The sequence below is a fragment of the Camelina sativa genome, chromosome 7 (assembly GCF_030686135.1).
Source record: "Camelina sativa cultivar CO46 ecotype springtype chromosome 7, ASM3068613v1".
Classification (NCBI taxonomy): domain Eukaryota; kingdom Viridiplantae; phylum Streptophyta; class Magnoliopsida; order Brassicales; family Brassicaceae; genus Camelina; species Camelina sativa.
Genome location: NC_141886.1, coordinates 31,551,561 through 31,570,016, shown reverse-complemented (window position 1 = coordinate 31,570,016; position 18,456 = coordinate 31,551,561). Strand labels below are relative to the sequence as shown.

General features: G+C 40.3%; 4 protein-coding genes across 4 annotated transcripts; 3 read left to right on the top strand and 1 right to left on the bottom strand.

Annotated features, from left to right (window-relative positions):
• The first annotated feature begins 14 nt into the window (after nt 1-14).
• Nucleotides 15-6,802, top strand: LOC104752534 (coatomer subunit beta'-1). The gene is made up of 25 exons (XM_087457531.1): nt 15-331; nt 558-578; nt 678-739; nt 825-879; nt 1,002-1,038; nt 1,136-1,461; nt 1,570-1,701; nt 1,822-1,970; nt 2,082-2,150; nt 2,286-2,433; nt 2,539-2,604; nt 2,883-3,071; nt 3,197-3,337; nt 3,571-3,645; nt 3,770-3,946; nt 4,041-4,132; nt 4,213-4,329; nt 4,484-4,598; nt 4,675-4,746; nt 4,850-5,046; nt 5,149-5,242; nt 5,324-5,430; nt 5,681-5,810; nt 5,977-6,169; nt 6,481-6,802. The coding sequence occupies exons 1-25, from the start codon at nt 329-331 to the stop codon at nt 6,501-6,503; spliced, it is 2,790 nt and encodes a 929-aa protein (XP_087313657.1). The 5' UTR covers nt 15-328; the 3' UTR covers nt 6,504-6,802.
• A 397-nt stretch (nt 6,803-7,199) lies between these two features.
• On the bottom strand, nt 7,200-11,055 carry LOC104705109 (zinc finger BED domain-containing protein RICESLEEPER 3-like). The gene is made up of 2 exons (XM_019227193.2): nt 9,513-11,055; nt 7,200-8,919 (listed from the first exon to the last, which is right to left on the bottom strand). Exon 2 carries the CDS (start codon nt 8,917-8,919, stop codon nt 7,492-7,494), a length of 1,428 nt encoding a protein of 475 aa, XP_019082738.1. The 5' UTR covers nt 9,513-11,055; the 3' UTR covers nt 7,200-7,491.
• On the top strand, nt 10,201-14,230 carry LOC109124945 (protein MLN51 homolog). The gene is made up of 10 exons (XM_087457529.1): nt 10,201-10,221; nt 10,324-10,814; nt 10,989-11,088; nt 11,244-11,461; nt 11,552-12,243; nt 12,484-12,586; nt 12,915-13,034; nt 13,373-13,425; nt 13,763-13,927; nt 14,025-14,230. The coding sequence occupies exons 2-9, from the start codon at nt 10,366-10,368 to the stop codon at nt 13,774-13,776; spliced, it is 1,749 nt and encodes a 582-aa protein (XP_087313655.1). The 5' UTR covers nt 10,201-10,221; nt 10,324-10,365; the 3' UTR covers nt 13,777-13,927; nt 14,025-14,230.
• A 260-nt stretch (nt 14,231-14,490) lies between these two features.
• On the top strand, nt 14,491-17,090 carry LOC104703446 (protein FAR1-RELATED SEQUENCE 8). Its single transcript, XM_010419459.3, is given in 3 exon segments — nt 14,491-14,695; nt 14,808-16,841; nt 16,843-17,090. Coding segments are annotated over 3 exon segments (2,160 nt in total). The 5' UTR covers nt 14,491-14,623; the 3' UTR covers nt 16,897-17,090.
• Nucleotides 17,091-18,456: the final 1,366 nt, after the last annotated feature.

Sequence of the window (18,456 nt, the reverse complement as noted above, 5' to 3'; positions counted from 1 at the left end):
CCAGTTTAGTAGGTAGTAAAATTGGTAGGTTCAAACTTGTGCAACAACAACTAACAAACAAGAAAGGATCGTCGAAACGTAACACATAATCGCACGCATACAGTGTCGAAAAAAAAAAAAAAACGCGTGATAAAAACGACGCCGCATTGGTTGTACGGTACGCATCATCCAGATTCAGATCCAAGATCGCCAACGCGCACTGGAAAGTGGGGGGATCACCATCACTGCCCCTTCTTGCATTACTCTCCTTCTTCTTCGGCATCTCTCTGATCCTCGCTGCCGACGAGAAGCCGATCATCTGTCCAGACACTCGTTTGGACTTGCAAAGATGGTGAGTGATATGATGATCTGTTAGATCTACCTCTGGATCTCTTTCTATTATTCCTTATTTCTCGGAATGAGTGTTGTGTTCCTCATTGCATAAAATTTTTGTACATGCTCCTCCCTGTTGAGATGCGTTTGTTTTTTCTACTATTATGGTTTCTCGCTACGTATTTTGTGTGTTTTCTCTTCAGCACTAACTTAAAAGTTTATGGTTTCTTTTGAATTGTTGACAGCCTCTGAGACTTGAAATCAAGGTAAAATGCAGTCTCCCTGGTTTATTCTATGCTCCATTTTTATCTCCTGCGGATTGGATTTTGTTTGAGTGACACTCACTCTTTATCTGTTTTCATCAGCGCAAATTTGCTCAAAGATCAGAAAGAGTCAAATCTGTAGATCTCCATCCAACAGAGCCATGGTAATTTTGATCGCATTCTTCATTTCTATTCTTTAGTTTATACTATAGCTTTAAGGCAACATTAATCCCATATATATTGGTATAGGATCCTGGCAAGTTTGTATTCCGGAACTGTGTGCATATGGAATTATCAGACACAGGTTAGTATCACTATCATCTATTGCTTTTATCTTACTTGCTAGATAGCAAGTCTTCCTGATTCTTTACTCTTTGCTTCTTCTCTATCTTTTTGTTTACCCAAAATCATCATATGACTTTGCAGACAATGGTTAAATCTTTCGACGTGACTGAATTGCCTGGTATGATATGATATGATATGATATACACCATCTCCTTGTTTCCGGTTCGCCCACAGCATTCTGCTTATCCTGAGTCTATTATGTCATTGTTGTGCAGTTCGCTCAGCTAAGTTCATTGCACGGAAGCAGTGGGTTGTAGCTGGAGCTGATGACATGTTCATTCGTGTCTACAACTACAACACTATGGATAAGATCAAAGTATTTGAGGCTCATGCTGATTACATTAGGTGTGTTGCTGTTCATCCCACCCTTCCCTATGTCTTATCATCATCTGATGATATGCTCATCAAGCTCTGGGACTGGGAAAAGGGTTGGCTTTGCACTCAGATTTTTGAAGGCCATTCCCATTATGTTATGCAAGTCACTTTCAATCCGAAAGATACCAATACTTTTGCTAGTGCATCCCTTGACCGTACCATTAAAGTAAGATTAGTCTCTTGGACTTTTAAAGACACATTTTGTTTGTTTCATTTCATGATCATGAGAAGCTACACTTTTTTCCTGTATTTACCTACACCTTTTCTTATCTAGATCTGGAATCTTGGTTCTCCGGATCCAAATTTTACTTTGGATGCACATATGAAAGGCGTAAACTGTGTAGACTACTTTACTGGTGGGGATAAACCATACCTAATCACTGGATCTGATGATCATACTGCCAAGGTCTGTAATGAGCGCTCTTTGTTTGCTACATATGTGTGCTTGCATGTATCTCCATTTGTATTGTTTGTATCTAGGTTCGTTCAGGGTTTTCTGTTGTTCATAAATGTCTTCTGCAAGCAGGTGTGGGATTACCAAACGAAGAGTTGCGTTCAGACACTTGAAGGTCATACACACAATGTTTCTGCGGTTTCTTTCCATCCAGAGCTCCCAATAATTATTACTGGATCTGAGGATGGAACTGTTCGCATATGGCATGCCACCACTTACAGGTAACTGTATGATGTCTCTATTGGAGCTACTATTGATTTGATCTTTTTCAAATTTCCTTCAAATTTTCAAAAATCTTCCTCCAACAATTTTACTTAATACTTGACATCTAGGCTTGAGAATACGTTGAACTATGGCCTTGAGAGGGTTTGGGCTATTGGACACATTAAAGGTTCACGCCGGTAAGTTTCTCAACTTTTACTCTGACAATATTGATTTCCTACTAAAGGTATATTTATCTTCACATAATTATTTTTTTGTGTGAATTTATTTTTCCTACATAATTTACGAAATGACAATAGCTTATCTTTTTCCAGGGTTGTAATCGGTTATGATGAAGGATCCATAATGGTGAAACTTGGCCGTGAAATACCAGTAGCTAGTATGGATAACAGCGGAAAAATTATTTGGGCTAAACACAATGAGATACATACTGTAAACATCAAGAGCGTTGGCACAGATGAGGTATGGGGTTTAAATGATGAATACTTTTTTGTTTTTGTTTTTTTTTCTTTTAAAATAAGCTCATGTTTGGCAATGTTTATTATTTTTGATTCTGAACCTACTTAGGTCACTGATGGTGAGAGACTGCCTTTGGCTGTTAAAGAGTTAGGGACCTGCGATCTTTATCCTCAAGTAAGTGGCATCCTTCTGGTTGTATATATTGACACTCCCTTTAGATAATGAAGGAATTATGGTTTCGTTTCTCTAGCTTGTCATTTCTACATTTGTTGAGTATATAGTGGATATGTAGTGCTAACAGTTTTCTTTAATTTCTGCTGCTAGTTATTTTTATTTTGGGGCAGTTTGATAGATTACTGGTTTTAGTAAGAAATTTTACCTTATTCATATATTAATTTTGTGACTACCCACTGTCACTTATGTTTTTGTTATTTTACTGTTTTGCTTTTCAGAGCTTGAAGCACAACCCTAATGGTAGGTTTGTGGTTGTTTGTGGAGATGGTGAGTATATCATCTACACTGCCTTGGCTTGGCGAAATAGGTCATTTGGCTCTGCGCTGGAAGTTGTTTGGTCATCTGATGGGGAGCATGCTGTCAGGGAAAGCTCGACAAAGATCAAGATCTTCAGCAAGAATTTCCAGGTTTGAATTCCTTTTGGCACGTTTCTTTCCCCACTGATTTAACTTTAAAGCTTTTGCTTTTTTTTGTCTGGTTCTGTTATCTGGATTACACTAACCTGTACTGACAGCGCCTTAATAATATGCAGGAAAAGAAGACTGTGAGACCTACTTTCTCAGCAGAGCACATTTTTGGTGGGACATTATTGGCAATGTGCTCAAATGATTTTATCTGCTTCTATGATTGGGCTGAATGTCGGTTGATTAGGCGAATAGATGTTACTGTCAAAGTAAGTGCTTATATACGGGAGTATGGTTCATAGGTTGAAGTAGCTCTATTAGTTACTTTCTACAAGAGAATGATTTATCGGATACGGTTTCAGTAATATTTTTTTTGGAGATATACAAAAGAGTTCCTTATCTGGACCTTAAAGCTTAAACGTAAAAGCAGAAAGATACTGCTCCTTTCTTGCGACACAATTTCTTATTCACTTCTAACGTTATTGTTTATTGGATGTTTCAGAATCTTTATTGGGCAGACAGTGGTGATCTCGTTGCCATTGCCAGTGAATCATCATTCTACATCCTTAAGTTCAATGTGAGTTTTTAAAAAAAACCTTGGTAGTGAACCAGGACTCTAAAAGAGTTTGCTTAGTTTATTTCCTTGTACTGTTGTTGTTAGATACATGGTTTTATTCTGTTCTTTTTACTGTTTTTTGTAGCGCGACATTGTTTCCTCTTATTTTGATGGCGGTAAACAAATTGATGAGGAAGGCATTGAGGACGCATTTGAGCTTCTCAATGAAACCAATGAACGTGTTCGGAATGGCTTATGGGTTGGAGATTGTTTTATCTATACCAATTCGTCTTGGAGGCTTAACTACTGTGTTGGTGGTGAGGTAGGCTCATTTCTAGGTTTTTGGGGAAAAATGTTTTCTTTTCTTTTCTTTTCTTTCTTTGTAAATGAGATTCAGTATTACTCTTATATTACAGGTAACAACAATGTATCATCTGGACCGTCCTATGTACTTGTTGGGTTATCTCGCTAATCAAAGCCGGGTTTATTTGATTGACAAAGAGTTCAAGTAAGCAGATGTTTTACTGTTATTATTCCCAACAATGTGTTGTAACTTTCTGACATCGGTCTCCTCTTTATTGTTTACAGCGTTATTGGTTACACTTTACTTTTAAGTTTGATCGAGTACAAGACTCTTGTGATGCGTGGAGATTTGGAACAAGCTAATGAAGTCTTACCTTCAATTCCTAAGGAGCATCATAATAGGTATGAGAGTGTGTTTTCCCTCGCAATATGGTTATAGCTGGATTATGATGTTAGTGAATGCATCCAAAGGTCAATAATTGTTATTATGTTTTCCTAAATTCACGCATTCCTAATTTTCTGATTTTCAACTTCAAAAACCTGCTCCTGTTGTCAGCGTGGCACACTTTCTGGAATCACGTGGTATGATAGAAGATGCTCTAGAAGTAGCTACTGACCCTGATTACAGATTTGAGTTGGCGATACAGCTCGGTAGATTGGCAGTCGCGAAGGTTAATTTTTACCATTTGAGAGGCTTTATTTCCATGACTTGCTATATGTTGTTACTCAATTCTTATAATTTGACAGGACATTGCTGTAGAGGCACAAAATGAGTCTAAATGGAAGCAACTTGGAGAATTAGCTATGTCCACTGGGAAGGTGACTGTTTTTTAGCTGCAATTAGTGTTCTAGGATTCTTACAAAGGTAGAAGCTAATATGTAATTTTCTTTTCGTTTTCCTTCCTATGCTTGGATTACTCAGTTGGATATGGCTGAGGAATGCATGAGGCATGCTATGGATTTGAGTGGCCTGTTGTTGCTTTATTCTTCATTGGGAGATGCAGATGGATTGATGAAACTGGCAGCACTTGCTAAAGAGCAAGGAAAGAACAACGTCGCTTTTCTTTGCTTGTTCATGTTGGGTCAAGTAGAAGATTGCCTGCATCTGTTGGTGGAAAGGTACATACTGTTTTCTACATTGGGATTTACTACTGTTGTATACATTGGGAACATATATTCCTGCAATTTGTTGTGTCTATGCTAATATTTATCTGGTTACAGTAATCGGATACCTGAAGCCGCTCTGATTGCACGATCGTACCTTCCGAGCAAGGTCTCTGAAATAGTGGCATTGTGGAGAAACGATTTGACCAAGGTAAGTGGTAGACACTTTCGATGCACTCTCTGACTGAATTTCAAACCTTGCCTTTTTGATCCTCTGTCAATCTGGATATAGATAAGTCCAAAGGCTGCTGAATCTCTGGCTGATCCTGAAGAGTATCCCAATCTCTTTGAAGACTGGCAAGTCACCCTGTCCCTTGAAAATAGAGCTGCAGAGACAAGGTATCTTCCAGACGTTGTTGCCGACGTCACTAGCTTGTTCTTAAAAACAGTGGTTATGAGAAAGCCTTTTATTTTAGTTGTGGCACTTACTTATTTAGAGTCATGTGTTTTTACTTATAATTTGAATTGATACCCCATATAAACATAACTCCAAAAAAAGCTCCAGTGTTGATTTCATTACCTCGCCAATTTGAATTTTGTCAGGAACCTCAAAAACTAATTTATTTTGTGTTGACTTATCATCGTTCAGGGGCGTCCACCCTCCTGCTGGGCAGTACTGTAGTCATGCAGACAGAGATCGTACAACTTTGGTGGAAGCTTTTAGAATAATGCAAATAGAGGAAGAGGGGCGACTAGAGCAAGGGGATGTTCTCAACGAGGTGTGCATAATTTACATTACATGCCATTGAAGGGGATCGTCTTTTACCCAATATGTCCAATCCAATTGCTAGATTTCGAGGTTTCTTGGCCATAATCGACAATGGTAGGATCATTAGATTTTACAGTTGCCGCTTCATATGTTTTCGACTGCCATTTTTTGAATAGGTTGGGGAAGAGGGAGAAGAGGGAGAGGGAGAAGAAGAGGAGGAGGATCATCAGGAAGAGAGTAGTGATGGGAGGCAACAGAATGTGGAAGAAGAGGCTGTTGTGGTGGACGCTGACTCTACGGATGGGGTTGTGCTAGTAAATGGGAACGGGGTTGTGCTAGTAAATGGGAACGAGTCTGAAGAACAGTGGGGTAAGATTAGTGAAGGAACCCCATCAGCCTTACTATAGTATTTGTGGTTTATTAAGTGACTGTAAGATGCTGTTGCACCAAAGCATCTCGCTAATTCTATTCTTAGGTCGTTTGGTTCCCTTGCATATGCATGCAAACATGACATATATATATCATAGGGCTTCTGGTTGCATCTGTCTCCCTTCTTCTTTTTACTGATCATCTTGTTTTTGATGTTGAATGTGTTAAATTAGGGCTTATTAGTTAGTTCCATTTACTTTGTATCAATCTGTGCTGCGGATTGATAAAATAAAACTTTGTTTGTTGTACAGTTCTAACACCGCCACAGGAGTAGGGTTGGGGAAGACATACATATATTCATGGCTTTGAAACTTGGTACATTCAACAGAGAAATGAGGCAGCAGCAGAGAGAGAGAGAGAGAGAGAGAGGGGTAGAGATTAGTTACCATTGTTAAAAAAGGATCTATTATCTGCTTCCGCATTGTGCTCTTTTGATAAAACATTGGTAATATGGGTTTTGGGACTCTTATTATTATATAGCCTTAACTGAGAGATTTCAGCAGTAGAAGAATATTTTTGCCAACTGAAATGATCCCCATATGATTCAAAAAAAATCTTATTATCAGGTCAAAAGTTGGTATCCTGTATATTATTTGCAAAGCTGACGAACATATCATGGCGGGAACAAAAACTGAAATGGAAAACATATAACGTGAAAAAAACATAGAAGAAACCAATGAATCCAACAGTTAACTGACTAGAGAAAATTGAGTGTTAGATATAGCCGTGGGCGTTTGGATATCGGAGCGGGTTTCGGGTCGGATGATTCGGGTATCGGATAAAATGGATATGGATTCTAATATCCATACAGATTATTAGGCATTAACGTTCGGATGCCGGAGCGGGTTCGGATCGGACAATTCGGATATCGGGTAAAATGGATATGGATTCTAATATCCATATGGATAATTTATTAAATGTCGGATCGGACTTCGGGTCGGATATTCATAAATCGGATACAGGTTTCGGATATTTCATACCCGATTGTTCTTTGGAAATGTGAACAATCCGAGACTTAGAAAATATAACAAGCCAATAACATCCTCAAATGTTTAAAACCATGTCAATAACAACAAAAAAATGTGAAAACCATGCCAATAACATCCAAAAAAAGAAAAAAACCAAGACAAGAACATCCTAAGAGTTTAAAACTAAAGTAAATCATCATCCAAAAGAACAAAGATGAGTAAGAAGATAAAAGAGAATTGAAAGTAGTTCAAGTAATGCAACAATCAGAAAACATTGATGTTTCTGAATCCATCTCAATACTTATCAAACTTCAGAAACATAGCATCGACTTTTGATTTCAATTCACTATCAATACTATTGCTTAGTGACATCAAATTCCTCTCTATAGTCACTATCTCTCCATAACACTTATAAGAAGCAACTGAAGTTGAAGCAGACACAACCAAAGTAGAATTGTAGAAAATGATTAGAAATCTAACTAACCTTTCTACGACATTCCAATCAGCTCTTGTAGGCGGCCCAATCTTTTTTTCCCCATTATCAACCTCATTAAAGTAGTCATTGTACATCTTGTCTTCTGCCTCCATTCTATCAAATGTCACTCTAAAATCAATAGCTCTTGACAACATTAAGTAGGTAGAATTCCACCTTGTTTTGATGTCCAACGGTAAACTCCCTCTAGTCATCTTCCCTGAAACAACTTTTTGTTCAAACGAATCACATCTACTAGTAGAAGACCTCACATACTGAACTGCATTGCGTATGGCTGTCACATTCTCACTCAATTCATGCAACCCGTCCCTAACAATCAAATTGAGTATGTGCGCACAACACCTCATATGCATACACTCTCCATTTAAAACAAATGCTTCACTGTTCCTTAAGCTGAATGCCTCCTGAAATTTTTTCAAAGCAGAAGTATTTGCAGTTGCATTGTCAACTGTCACAGTTAAAATCTTCTCTATGCCCCACTCAGCCAAACAGTCAAGAAGAAGCCGTGATATTGTTGCTCCTTTGTGATCTGTAATATACTTGAACCCAATAATTAGCTTCCTCAATCGCCAAGAAACATCAATGAAGTGTGCAGTTATTACCATGTAACTAGAACATGTTGCTTTAGCAACCCATATGTTAGTTGTCAAGGAGACTCTTGGCTTACTAGCAACAATCCAAGTTTTCAAAGATGCTTTCATCTCCACATACATTCTAACAATGTCCTTTGTAGCTGTTCTTCTGGAATGTGGTTTGTAGAGGTTGACTTTGTTGCAGAAATGTTTCCAACCGATGCTTTCAATGAAAGCAAGTGGCAACTCTGACAGCACAATCGCCTCATTCGAAGCCTCCCTGAACACTTCTTCAGTAACTTTTCCACTCTGAAGTTGTCCCTGATTGTTAATCACAGTCTGTGATTGTTTCTGCCTCCATGCTTGAAAATGCTTGCAGCTCTCCATATGAGCCTTCAGGTGAGAAGTCCCTGACTTTGAATCACAACCGTAAGACTTGTGGCAGTAATTGCACTTACATCGCTTAACATTGTCATCAAATCTTGTGAAATGTCCCCAAACAGTAGATCTTGTACTCGGCTTTCTCTTTGGTTGGTCCGGTTGTATTGAGCCTCCACCATCTGCTGGACCATCTTTCCTTTTGTTTCCACTCTCAGGTATCAAATTTGGGTCATCTTTCTCCTTGGCAATGTTGTCTGGAAATGGTGAGGAATCCATCTAAAAAGAAAAAGAATGCAAATTAATAAACCAACTTATACAAAGCATATGAATTTTGTTTCTAACTAGAGAAGAGAACAATAATACTCACTACTAAGAATCGAGATTGAGTAGAAGACTTATACGGATCATACTTATCATTCACACTACTCAAAATTTTGTTTCTATCTAAACTTGAAAACCAACTTATACGAAGCATATGAACTTTGTTTCTAACTGGAGAAGAAAACAATAATACTCACTACTAAGAATCGAGATTGAGTATAAGACTTATACGGATCATACTTATCATTCACACTACTCAAAAATTTGTTTCTATCTAAACTTGAAAAACAAACTTATACGGATCATAACTTTGTTTCTAAGTGGAGAAGAGAACTATAATACTCACTTCTAACAAGAGCAGAGAACTATAATACTCAGAATCGGGATCAAGCAAACCATTAGCTAATCTAATTTAGGAGTTAAGAATCAAGCAAATTAAAACCCAAAATTAAGCAACTAAAATACAGATTTCACTACAACTTGAATTCCTCTCAAAGAAAAAGAAGAATAATAGAATAACTAAGAAAGAATATGAATCATAGACTAACCGATACCGATTTCTTGATGCCTTTGATGGAGAAGACTGGGGCGACGAGAATTTTATTAGGGATTCCATGGAAAGGGTTTTGCCTTTATATGTAGAGAATCGCGAGAGATAAGGGAAGAAAATCATGGATACAACCATACCGGTGTATGGATCGCGAGAGATAAGGGAAGTGGAGATCGATGTATCTCGGAGGATCGAGAGAGAAAAGGAAACGGGGATCGGATGAGTTGGGGTGTTCTTCGGGTTTCGGTTATTATCCGATCCGGTCCGATGTCCGACGGATTGATAAATCAATAACCGTTCGGTTATTGTCTTCGGTTCGGTGCATATCCGTATCCGAGTTTTTCGGATCAGATACGGTTCGGGTAATCGGGTACGGGTATAACGCCGAGGCCTAGTTAGATAGTAAGTAAAACATGATGATAAGCAAAATAGTCCAGTTTGATATCCAAGTTGTAGACCATTGATAAGTTTCAGCTAATCTGTATGTATAGATTAACTTATGAGATTTGAGAAGGAAACAAAACCTAATCCGTAAGGTTGTCATACCGTTATTTGACTTGGATATTCCGAAAAATTGAAAGAGAAACCCTGATTGATTGATTGATTTTTGATTGATTGGGCTCTGCTCGCTCTTTGATAGATATCATCATATATTTGGGCTTTGGACCTAGTAGTGTGGTGCGTGCGTGATTTCGTCAATTCTTAGGGTGGCTGGCTCCTCTATCTCTATCTCCACCTTCCCTAATTCGTTGATTTTGTGTGTATCGCCGATTTTATCACTGATTTCTCTCTTCATTGTCTTCCTCTAGGGTTTCTGGTTTGCCTCTCCAATTGTAACAGTCTCTTCTCTTATGGCCCCTGAAGATCCCGACTATGAGAGTGATCCCGAGGAATTGAACCGCTCCTTGGCTACACGTAGGAGAGAAGCTAGCGACGATGAGGATGGCGCTAGTGACGATGAGGATGACGCCCTCCTCAATCACAACCTGGTCGCAGATCATATTGATTCCGATCTTGCCGATGATGATGAACACAGTGCTATTCTCGACTCTGATCATGACCACGTCGATGTCGACGGCGACGGCGATGATGATAGTTCTGAGGCTGATTTTGCTCAAGTTGATGACGATGTTGAATTCATCCCCGATCATGACAATACACTTGCGGCCGTCGACGGAACCGCATCCGATCTTGTTGATGGACAGGAACTAAAGAAGAAGGAACCTTTTGCAGTGCCTACTGCTGGTGCCTTTTATATGCATGATGACAGATTTCAGGAATTGGATGCCGCCTCTAATAGGTATGCTTCTTCACTCCTTTTCTTTTCTTTTCTTTTTTGGCTCCAAGGTTTGAGGTAGGGTTTTTTGTCCAATGTTCAACTTCTATCATGCTAATGTATCTATTGATAGGTGAAGTCACCAATATTTTTCGTTGCAATTCAAATTGATTGAAACAACTCCTGTTTGTTTGATAGGCGAATGCGTGGTGGCAGGAGGCTCTGGCAATCTAGAGATGAAAGTAAGTGGGGACATGACAAATACGAGGAACTCAATACACAGGAAAAGCAATTTGATGTACTCTTCTTAGTTCCTCTCCCTCTCTTTCTCTCTCTTTCCTATCTGCATTAATATTTTTCACATGTTTCCTCTTGCCCTGTTTATACATTTGCTACCTCTATTGTTTTTCCTTTTGATATAAAAAGCTGATTGATTAAATTTTGTGAACATAGCGGAGGACTTCCAGAGGCCGAGTCAGAGGTCGTGGTCAGGGTAGGGGTCAGGAGCGTGGATATTCTCGAGGGACCAATTCTAAACCATTTACTGGCACTAGCACTGGCAATGGACACCAAAACCAGTTTCCTAAGGCTGTCACTAGGGGGAGAGGGCCCAGAAGGTATGAGGTTGCATCGAAAAATGGCAATCAAGCACCTTCTGTGCAAACCAAACAGTGAGTCCTTTTTTTTTTTTTGTTTCCTCTCTAGCGAAACACATGGACGCCCTTCCTCTAACTATAGTGTCTCGTCTACTGAATCTTTAGGCCCCAAAATTCTTTTGTGAAAGTGTCGCATGCCAATTCAGGGCGTCCACCAACAGAAACAGCTAGCTTAGAGACTGAAGCCATCCAAGCCAAAAGAAATGTATTAGCTTCAAGTTTAAATTCAGCTTCTCCTCCATTTTATCCTTCAGGATCCTCCAATAACTTGGCACAAAAGGATTTACAAACTGGCATTGGTGGACTGCACATTAATCAAAACCCTACGCCATCTGGAAAGAAGTTTGGGAATACAAAATCCAGCTCTTCGTGGGTACGCACTGCTCAACCTTCTCAGACTACAAGTCATGGTAGAGATGCACCTCCTCCTGGGAAAATGCTTTACCAGCAATCTCCTAATCAAGGTGACAAAGTTTCTTCGCTGATGCACATCCAGGGAATGCCAAAAGGCACTGACCAAAGCTGTACTCAACCTCCTGGTCAGGCTTTTGATCAACATTCTGCTGTTAACAGTTTGCTGCCTTCTTCTCCACCGAAAACCGGCTCATCAAAAAACCAGTATATTTCTGGTGGAATAGAGTCAGCCTCAGAAACAGGTGCTTTGGTTGCCAAGGAAAAAGGGTCACTCCAGCCTAGTGGAAGAGGATCTTTTATGTATGGAGGGACACATTTTATGGGGACTGTCGGGAGCATGGCAGCTGGTCATGGCAATTCAAATTTTCCTGCATTTCTGCCTGGTATGTTATTCTTGAATATCACTGTTCATTCTACATTATAATGGTTGAAAGACATCTTTCGGAATCAATTCATGCATGCTAATGAAATAGAAAGCTATATATGCTGAGCTGCTTGGCCTGGTTGCCCAGGTCTAGGGCTGCTTGAGATCAGCGCCTTCTGTATGTACTGGTGCCAATATCCATGCCTGACTAGTTTAAACTTTTATGTTTATGTGTTGTCTTGTTCATTTTCATGATCAGTTATGCAATTTGGTGGTCAGCACGGTGGGGTTCCTACCTTTGGAATGGCTCTTCCAGGATATGTCCAACCAGAACATGGTACCGGAAATCCTGAGATGACATGGTATGCACTGCAGTCCTTCCTTTTTGCTGTACATATATATGGATGTTAGTCTTGAGTTTCCACAGCTTTACTTGTTTTGGAGTTGTATATTCGCTTTCCACAGCTTTACTTGTTTTGGAGTTGTATATTCGGTGCGTTCTATCTTAGTTGACTTGCTGTATGCTTTTATGATTTGAGAGGGCTTACATCTAATTAGTCTTTTGCTGGCCCAAACAGAACCAGAACTATTGCTTTGACTCGTCTGCTGTTTGTTGTTTGTTTGATTTCCCTAGCACTCTATCTATAGTAGTTCCTGATTACTGCTATCATTTGCTTATATTATTGTCAGGCTGCCAATTTTGCCTGGCCCCGGAGCACTAGGAGGTTCGTATTGTCCACCTTATGCTGCCATTGATGGTTCTTACCAAGCACACAAACCGATGTTACCTTCCTCTGCGGGATCCTCCAGGTTTATAAAATAGTTCTCTTCATTTTCTCAGTATGGTCTTATGTGTGGACTCTTAGCTTTACGGGCATGAAGAGTAGTATGGGAATGTAACTTTAACTAAAGCAACCGTATGTGATTGATTTCTGTGATTCTATTCCCACTTGCTTGTTACCCATTAGATTTACATGTCTGAATTGTTTTGCTAAGTTGCGTATCTTCTATGTACACCCAGAAAATGTAACATTCATTAACTTCTTGGTTGGGCACTCTTGAAACCATGTCAATTTACAATGATTATGACTTTCCAGTAAAGCATTTAATTTGTGGCTAACTTACCCAAGTACCATATTTTTTGGCAGCCAAGAGAACAGTTCTAATAGCCCTAATGATGAAGAACCCATGGAGAGACCTGGTAAGTTGTTTCCTTGCCAATTTGGGACCAGTGCTTTGACAGCAGATGTTTGCGGTATATTGTTTAGTAGGGGGAAGCTACTATAGTTAGTTTTATGAGGAAATATGGAAGATTGGTTTCTCTGATGTGATTGGTAACTAGAGAAAAGAATATGTTGGATATGGTTTCTCAAGTAGTGTTAATTTTCAGTTGACCTTAACATTGAACCACCTGGAATTAGGATGGGGAAAGTATTTAGAGGAGTAGTTTGGGTAGCATATATATTGTGAAAAAGAAATGTGAATCCCCATATATCAGTATTGGCATAGTAACATGCACATGTTGACGAGGGATGCAGATACTCGGAGATGAGCTGAGTGGAAAGGAAGGTCCTCTTGTTTTGAATAAGTGGAAAAAGGAGGTGAGAGAGAAGCTCCTTTGTTGCAGGCCCCTATTGCTTCTCCAAGCTGCTTTACGGAGCACTTTAGGCTGCTATTGTTGCCTTATTTTTTAAAAAAATTAGGTACGCAATTTATAAAGTTACGGCCACCACTAATTCCAAGAGAGTTGAAGTAATTATAAGTTACTGAACTGATTTGGACTTTGTTTGTTGCTTTCAGGAGGGTTGTTGTGCAAATTATAAAGAGTATCTGTGATAGCTTGAGCTGTGTGGCTTCTTTCATCTGTAATTTATTCTTTTGTCCTCCGTTGGTTCCCTTTTTTCTTTTTTTTTTTGCTTATAAAAGATATTTGTAATGTTGTTGATATGTGTTATGTTTTTGTTTTGGTATTTCAACTTTATCAAGCAAGAAGATATGGTGCCCTATTTTTGAGTTTGGTTGATGATGATGATATTTTAGTTAGCTATCTCTCTTCGACTTGGGAGGGATATAGATTGTTATCACCTATTATTATAAACAATGAAAATGCGATGCGGGTTGCACACAAATACTGAAAAATGAGTATTGATTTTATTGATTGTTACTACCATAGTTAAAAAAAACTCAGCTTTCTGCTTGCAGCTCTCACCTGGAATAACAAATAAAACAAGTCTGTACTGTAGAGAATTTATATTGTCCTCATTTTTTTTTCCTTCCCCGAGGAGAGATGTAAAAATTTTCAATTTATAACCCTAAAATGAAATCGATAAGAAATAATTCGTACGGATTGTTTGCGAGTTGTTGATTTAGAGGAGAAGAAGACAAGGAGAGGAAGGAGGATGATCGGTAATAGCGTCTACTCACCGTCGGATCAGTCTCTCTCGTCGCCCAACCCTAATCTCTGCATCACGGTCGGTTCGGTGGTTACTTTCTACGAGTATTTTTTTTGTTTATTTATTGAGGCGTTTTCAATTTTGGGGTTTCCGATTCTGTTGTAAAATTATGAGTTTTATGTGATTTCAGATGGAAGAGGAGCAGATGGTTGTCGAAGGAGAAGAAGAAGAAGAAGAAGAAGAAGAGCTTCCGCTTCCAATCGACGACCCTGCTGATCTCGGTATTGACCTTGAAGACGACTGTGATGGATTGCTTCAGATTGAAACTGGAATCGATGAGGATGCTCCCATTGCTCACAGTGCTCCTGCTCCTGGTATGGAATTCGAGTCCTACGATGATGCTTACAGTTACTACAACTCGTACGCTCGGGAGCTCGGTTTTGCTATCCGTATCAAATCTTCCTGGACTAAGCGTAACAGCAAGGAGAAACGTGGTGCTGTCTTGTGCTGCAACTGCGAAGGTTTCAAGATGGTTAAAGAAGCCAACACCACCACCACCTCCCGTCGTAAGGAGACCAGAACTGGTTGCCAGGCTATGATTCGCCTCAAATTGATTGATTTTGATCGCTGGAAAGTTGACCAGGTCAAACTCGACCACAACCACTCCTTTGATCCTGAAAGAGCCCACAATTCCAAGTCTCACAAGACCTCCTCTGCTTCTGCCAACACTAAACTACAACAACAACCTCCTCTCCATGTCCAAGTCCGGACTATCAATCTGTACCGAGCCCTTGCCGTTCCTCATGGGACTTCTTGTTCTTCTTCTTATTCTTCAACCTCCCCCGGGGGGGATCACTCCCTCTCTTCAAGGCCTTTGCTTCCCCCTGGAGGTTTTAGCTTCTTGCAGGATTTCTTCTTCCGGATTCAGCTTACCAGCCCCAACTTTCTTTACCTCATGGATCTTACCGATGACGGCTCTCTTAGGAATGTCTTTTGGATTGACCCTCGTGCTAGGGCTGCATACTCTCACTTTGGCGACGTTGTTTTGTTTGACACCACTTGTCTATCAAACTCCTACCAGCTTCCCCTTGTGTCTTTCGTTGGAATCGACCACCATGGAGATTCCATCTTGCTCGGCTGTGCTTTGCTTGCTCACCAGACCTTTGAGACCTACCTCTGGCTCTTCAGAGCCTGGCTAACTTGCATGCTAGGCCGCCCCCCACAGACCTTCATCACTCAACAGTGCAAGGCAATGCGTGCTGCAGTCTCTGAAGTTTTTCCAAGGGCTCATCATCGTCTTAGCTTGACCCACGTCTTGCACAACATCTTTCAGAGCGTTGTCCAGCTACAAGACTCTGAGTTGTTCCGTATGGCACTGAACAGAGTGGTCTACGGTTGTCTCAAGGTCGAAGAGTTTGAAACAGCTTGGGAAGAGATGATCATTCGGTTTGGGCTGACTAATCACGAGACCATCCACCACGTGTTTCAAGATCGAGAACTATGGGCTCCAGTTTACCTCAAGGATACATTTTTGGCCGGGGCGCTGACTTTTCGATTGGGAGATGTGGCTGCACCATTCATCTTCAGTGGCTACGTTCATGAGCACACATCCCTGAGAGAATTCCTTGAAGGGTACCAATCTTTTCTGGATAAAAAGTACACAAGACAAGCCTTGCGCGATTCAGAGTCCTCCAAGTTTATCCCCGAGCTCAAGACTACGCACCCCTACGAGTCTCAGATGGCAAAGGTCTTCACAGTGGAGATATTTAGAAGGTTCCAAGACGAGGTCTCGGCAATGACTTCATGTTTTGGAATAACGCAAGTCCACTCAAACGGCTCGGCCTCCTCGTACGTGGTGAAAGAGAGGGAAGGAGAGAAAGTGAGGGACTTTGAGGTCATCCACGAGACAAGTGCAGAAGGACAAGTACGTTGCTTCTGTGTCTGTGGTGGTTTCAGCTTCAATGGGTACCAATGCAGACACGTCCTCCTCCTACTCAGCCACAACGGGTTGCAGGAAGTCCCGCCTCAGTATATACTGCAACGGTGGCGCAAGGACGTGAAGCGTCTCTATGTGGCGGATTTTGGGTCAGGTTGTGTGGACATAATGAATCAGGATCAATGGTATGAGCATTTGCACAGAAGAGCGATGCAGGTTGTTGAACAAGGAATGAGATCGAAAGAGCATTGCAGAGTTGCCTGGGAAGCATTGCAGAGTTGCCTGGAAAGCATTTAGAGAGTGTACGAATAGGGTTCAATTTGTGACTGAGAAGCCTTCGTAGATACTTACCACTGTCTTGGTTCGAGCTGATTAGAATCTATAATCATATCGATCTAGTAATTAGAGTTAGAGCAAATCTTCTTGTAATAGAGACCCCAATGATATCAAATTGTAGCGGTTATTTCACAGGTCCTTGACATTTTATTAAACTCTGTGACTCCCTAGTTGGACCAGCAACGGAGTATTCCCTCATCACCCCTTTGTGTCTGTAACGTCAGTTTGTAAATCTGAGCTCTTCCCCTTTGGTGGTTCATTTGGTGCTTTGACACCCTTAGTTGTGTCCTCTGGTGACACTTCCCTTACTGCAGTTTGCAGGTTCTATTCTGGTCATGTACCGGCTATGTGATTTGTCGGTTGGAGAATAGAATCTTTAGCCTCATTCGATGGACTTGTGTACCTATTCTGGTCACATTTGCCTTTATGAATGCTGAATGCAATGGTAGTTTTCAAGGCTTCCTTGGTTGTGTTTTGGCATATTATGTCATGGTTGCTCCTTTGTGGCTCTGAAGTTCCCCTATCCGACGGCTTTGTCCCGTCACTGTTGTCACATTCGCATCGCTAGCGGAAGTACGTGGCTTGAAGACCCCCTTGGGAGCAAATGATGGTGCCGAAATCGTTTCTCTTAACAGTTGTCTTGGTTTGGCTGCTTTTTGGGTTGAGCATGTTAGCTCCCCTCTATCCTTATGTCTCCCCTTGAGTTATGGGTTTTGCTTTTGTATCCTCTCCATGTCAAGGCGAAACTTGATTAAGTTGAATGAAAGTTCACAGTTTGTCCAAAAAAAAAAACTAAACTCTGTACACGATCAAATGCAATAATTAACTGATTTCACGAGATAAGGAAGCCTAGCGTACAAAAATATATACATTAAAGGAGTAAAAGGTCTTTTCCATTTATGTGGGCCAATAGTTATATGGAAAACTAGACTCCTTGTGGCCCAATGGGCAGTATAAAATGTCAGCCCAAACGTGGTTTCTCGAACTGTGAAATTCAAGTCTCTTATCTACTCGCACAATGAGCGCGTCGACGCCACCTCCACAAAATCCGTGGACTAAAACTGGGCGCGTGAGAGTCATGTTTCCTTTTAGGGGGAAAAAATAAGTAGCAGGCTTTTAGACTAAAAACATCAGATATATTTGGGCCTTTTGGGCTTATTTTCAGGGAGCTCACGTCCATTTTTTTTTTTTTTTGATGACATCTGCTTCTTTTTATTAGAAATCAGCGGAAGACAAAATAATGTAAGAAAATCTTGAGGTAAACGATTATGATGTTTACGAGTATGGACCCGCCGGTTTATTGAATTCTCTCTTTATACTGTACATTCCTCAAATCTACCTTTTCCAACTTCTTAAACTTGATCATGTTCCCTTGCGAATCTCTTGACACTTCTTTATTGTCTCCTTCGAAACAATCCCTTCTTTATCCCTTCTTACTCCAACAGCCTTGATAAGAGCTTGGAACTCACTTTATTTGTGGTTAAAATGTAAGTAAAACCTAACAAATAGCCGAGTAAATCATGTTGCTCGAACGAAACTGAACAAACACACGCAAACAGATTCCAGT

Bases quoted from the DNA above. Each gene is read 5' to 3' on its own strand.
- LOC104752534 (XM_087457531.1), top strand. The intron at 2,151-2,285 runs GTAAGTTTCTCA...ATCTTTTTCCAG, and splicing joins CACATTAAAGGTTCACGCCG to GGTTGTAATCGGTTATGATG. The intron at 5,811-5,976 runs GTGTGCATAATT...TTTTTTGAATAG, and splicing joins AAGGGGATGTTCTCAACGAG to GTTGGGGAAGAGGGAGAAGA.
- LOC109124945 (XM_087457529.1), top strand. From the start codon at position 10,366: ATGGCCCCTGAAGATCCCGACTATGAGAGTGATCCCGAGGAATTGAAC. The intron at 12,587-12,914 runs GTATGCACTGCA...TATTATTGTCAG, and splicing joins GGAAATCCTGAGATGACATG to GCTGCCAATTTTGCCTGGCC. The intron at 13,035-13,372 runs GTTTATAAAATA...ATTTTTTGGCAG, and splicing joins TCCTCTGCGGGATCCTCCAG to CCAAGAGAACAGTTCTAATA.
- LOC104705109 (XM_019227193.2), bottom strand. From the start codon at position 8,919: ATGGATTCCTCACCATTTCCAGACAACATTGCCAAGGAGAAAGATGAC.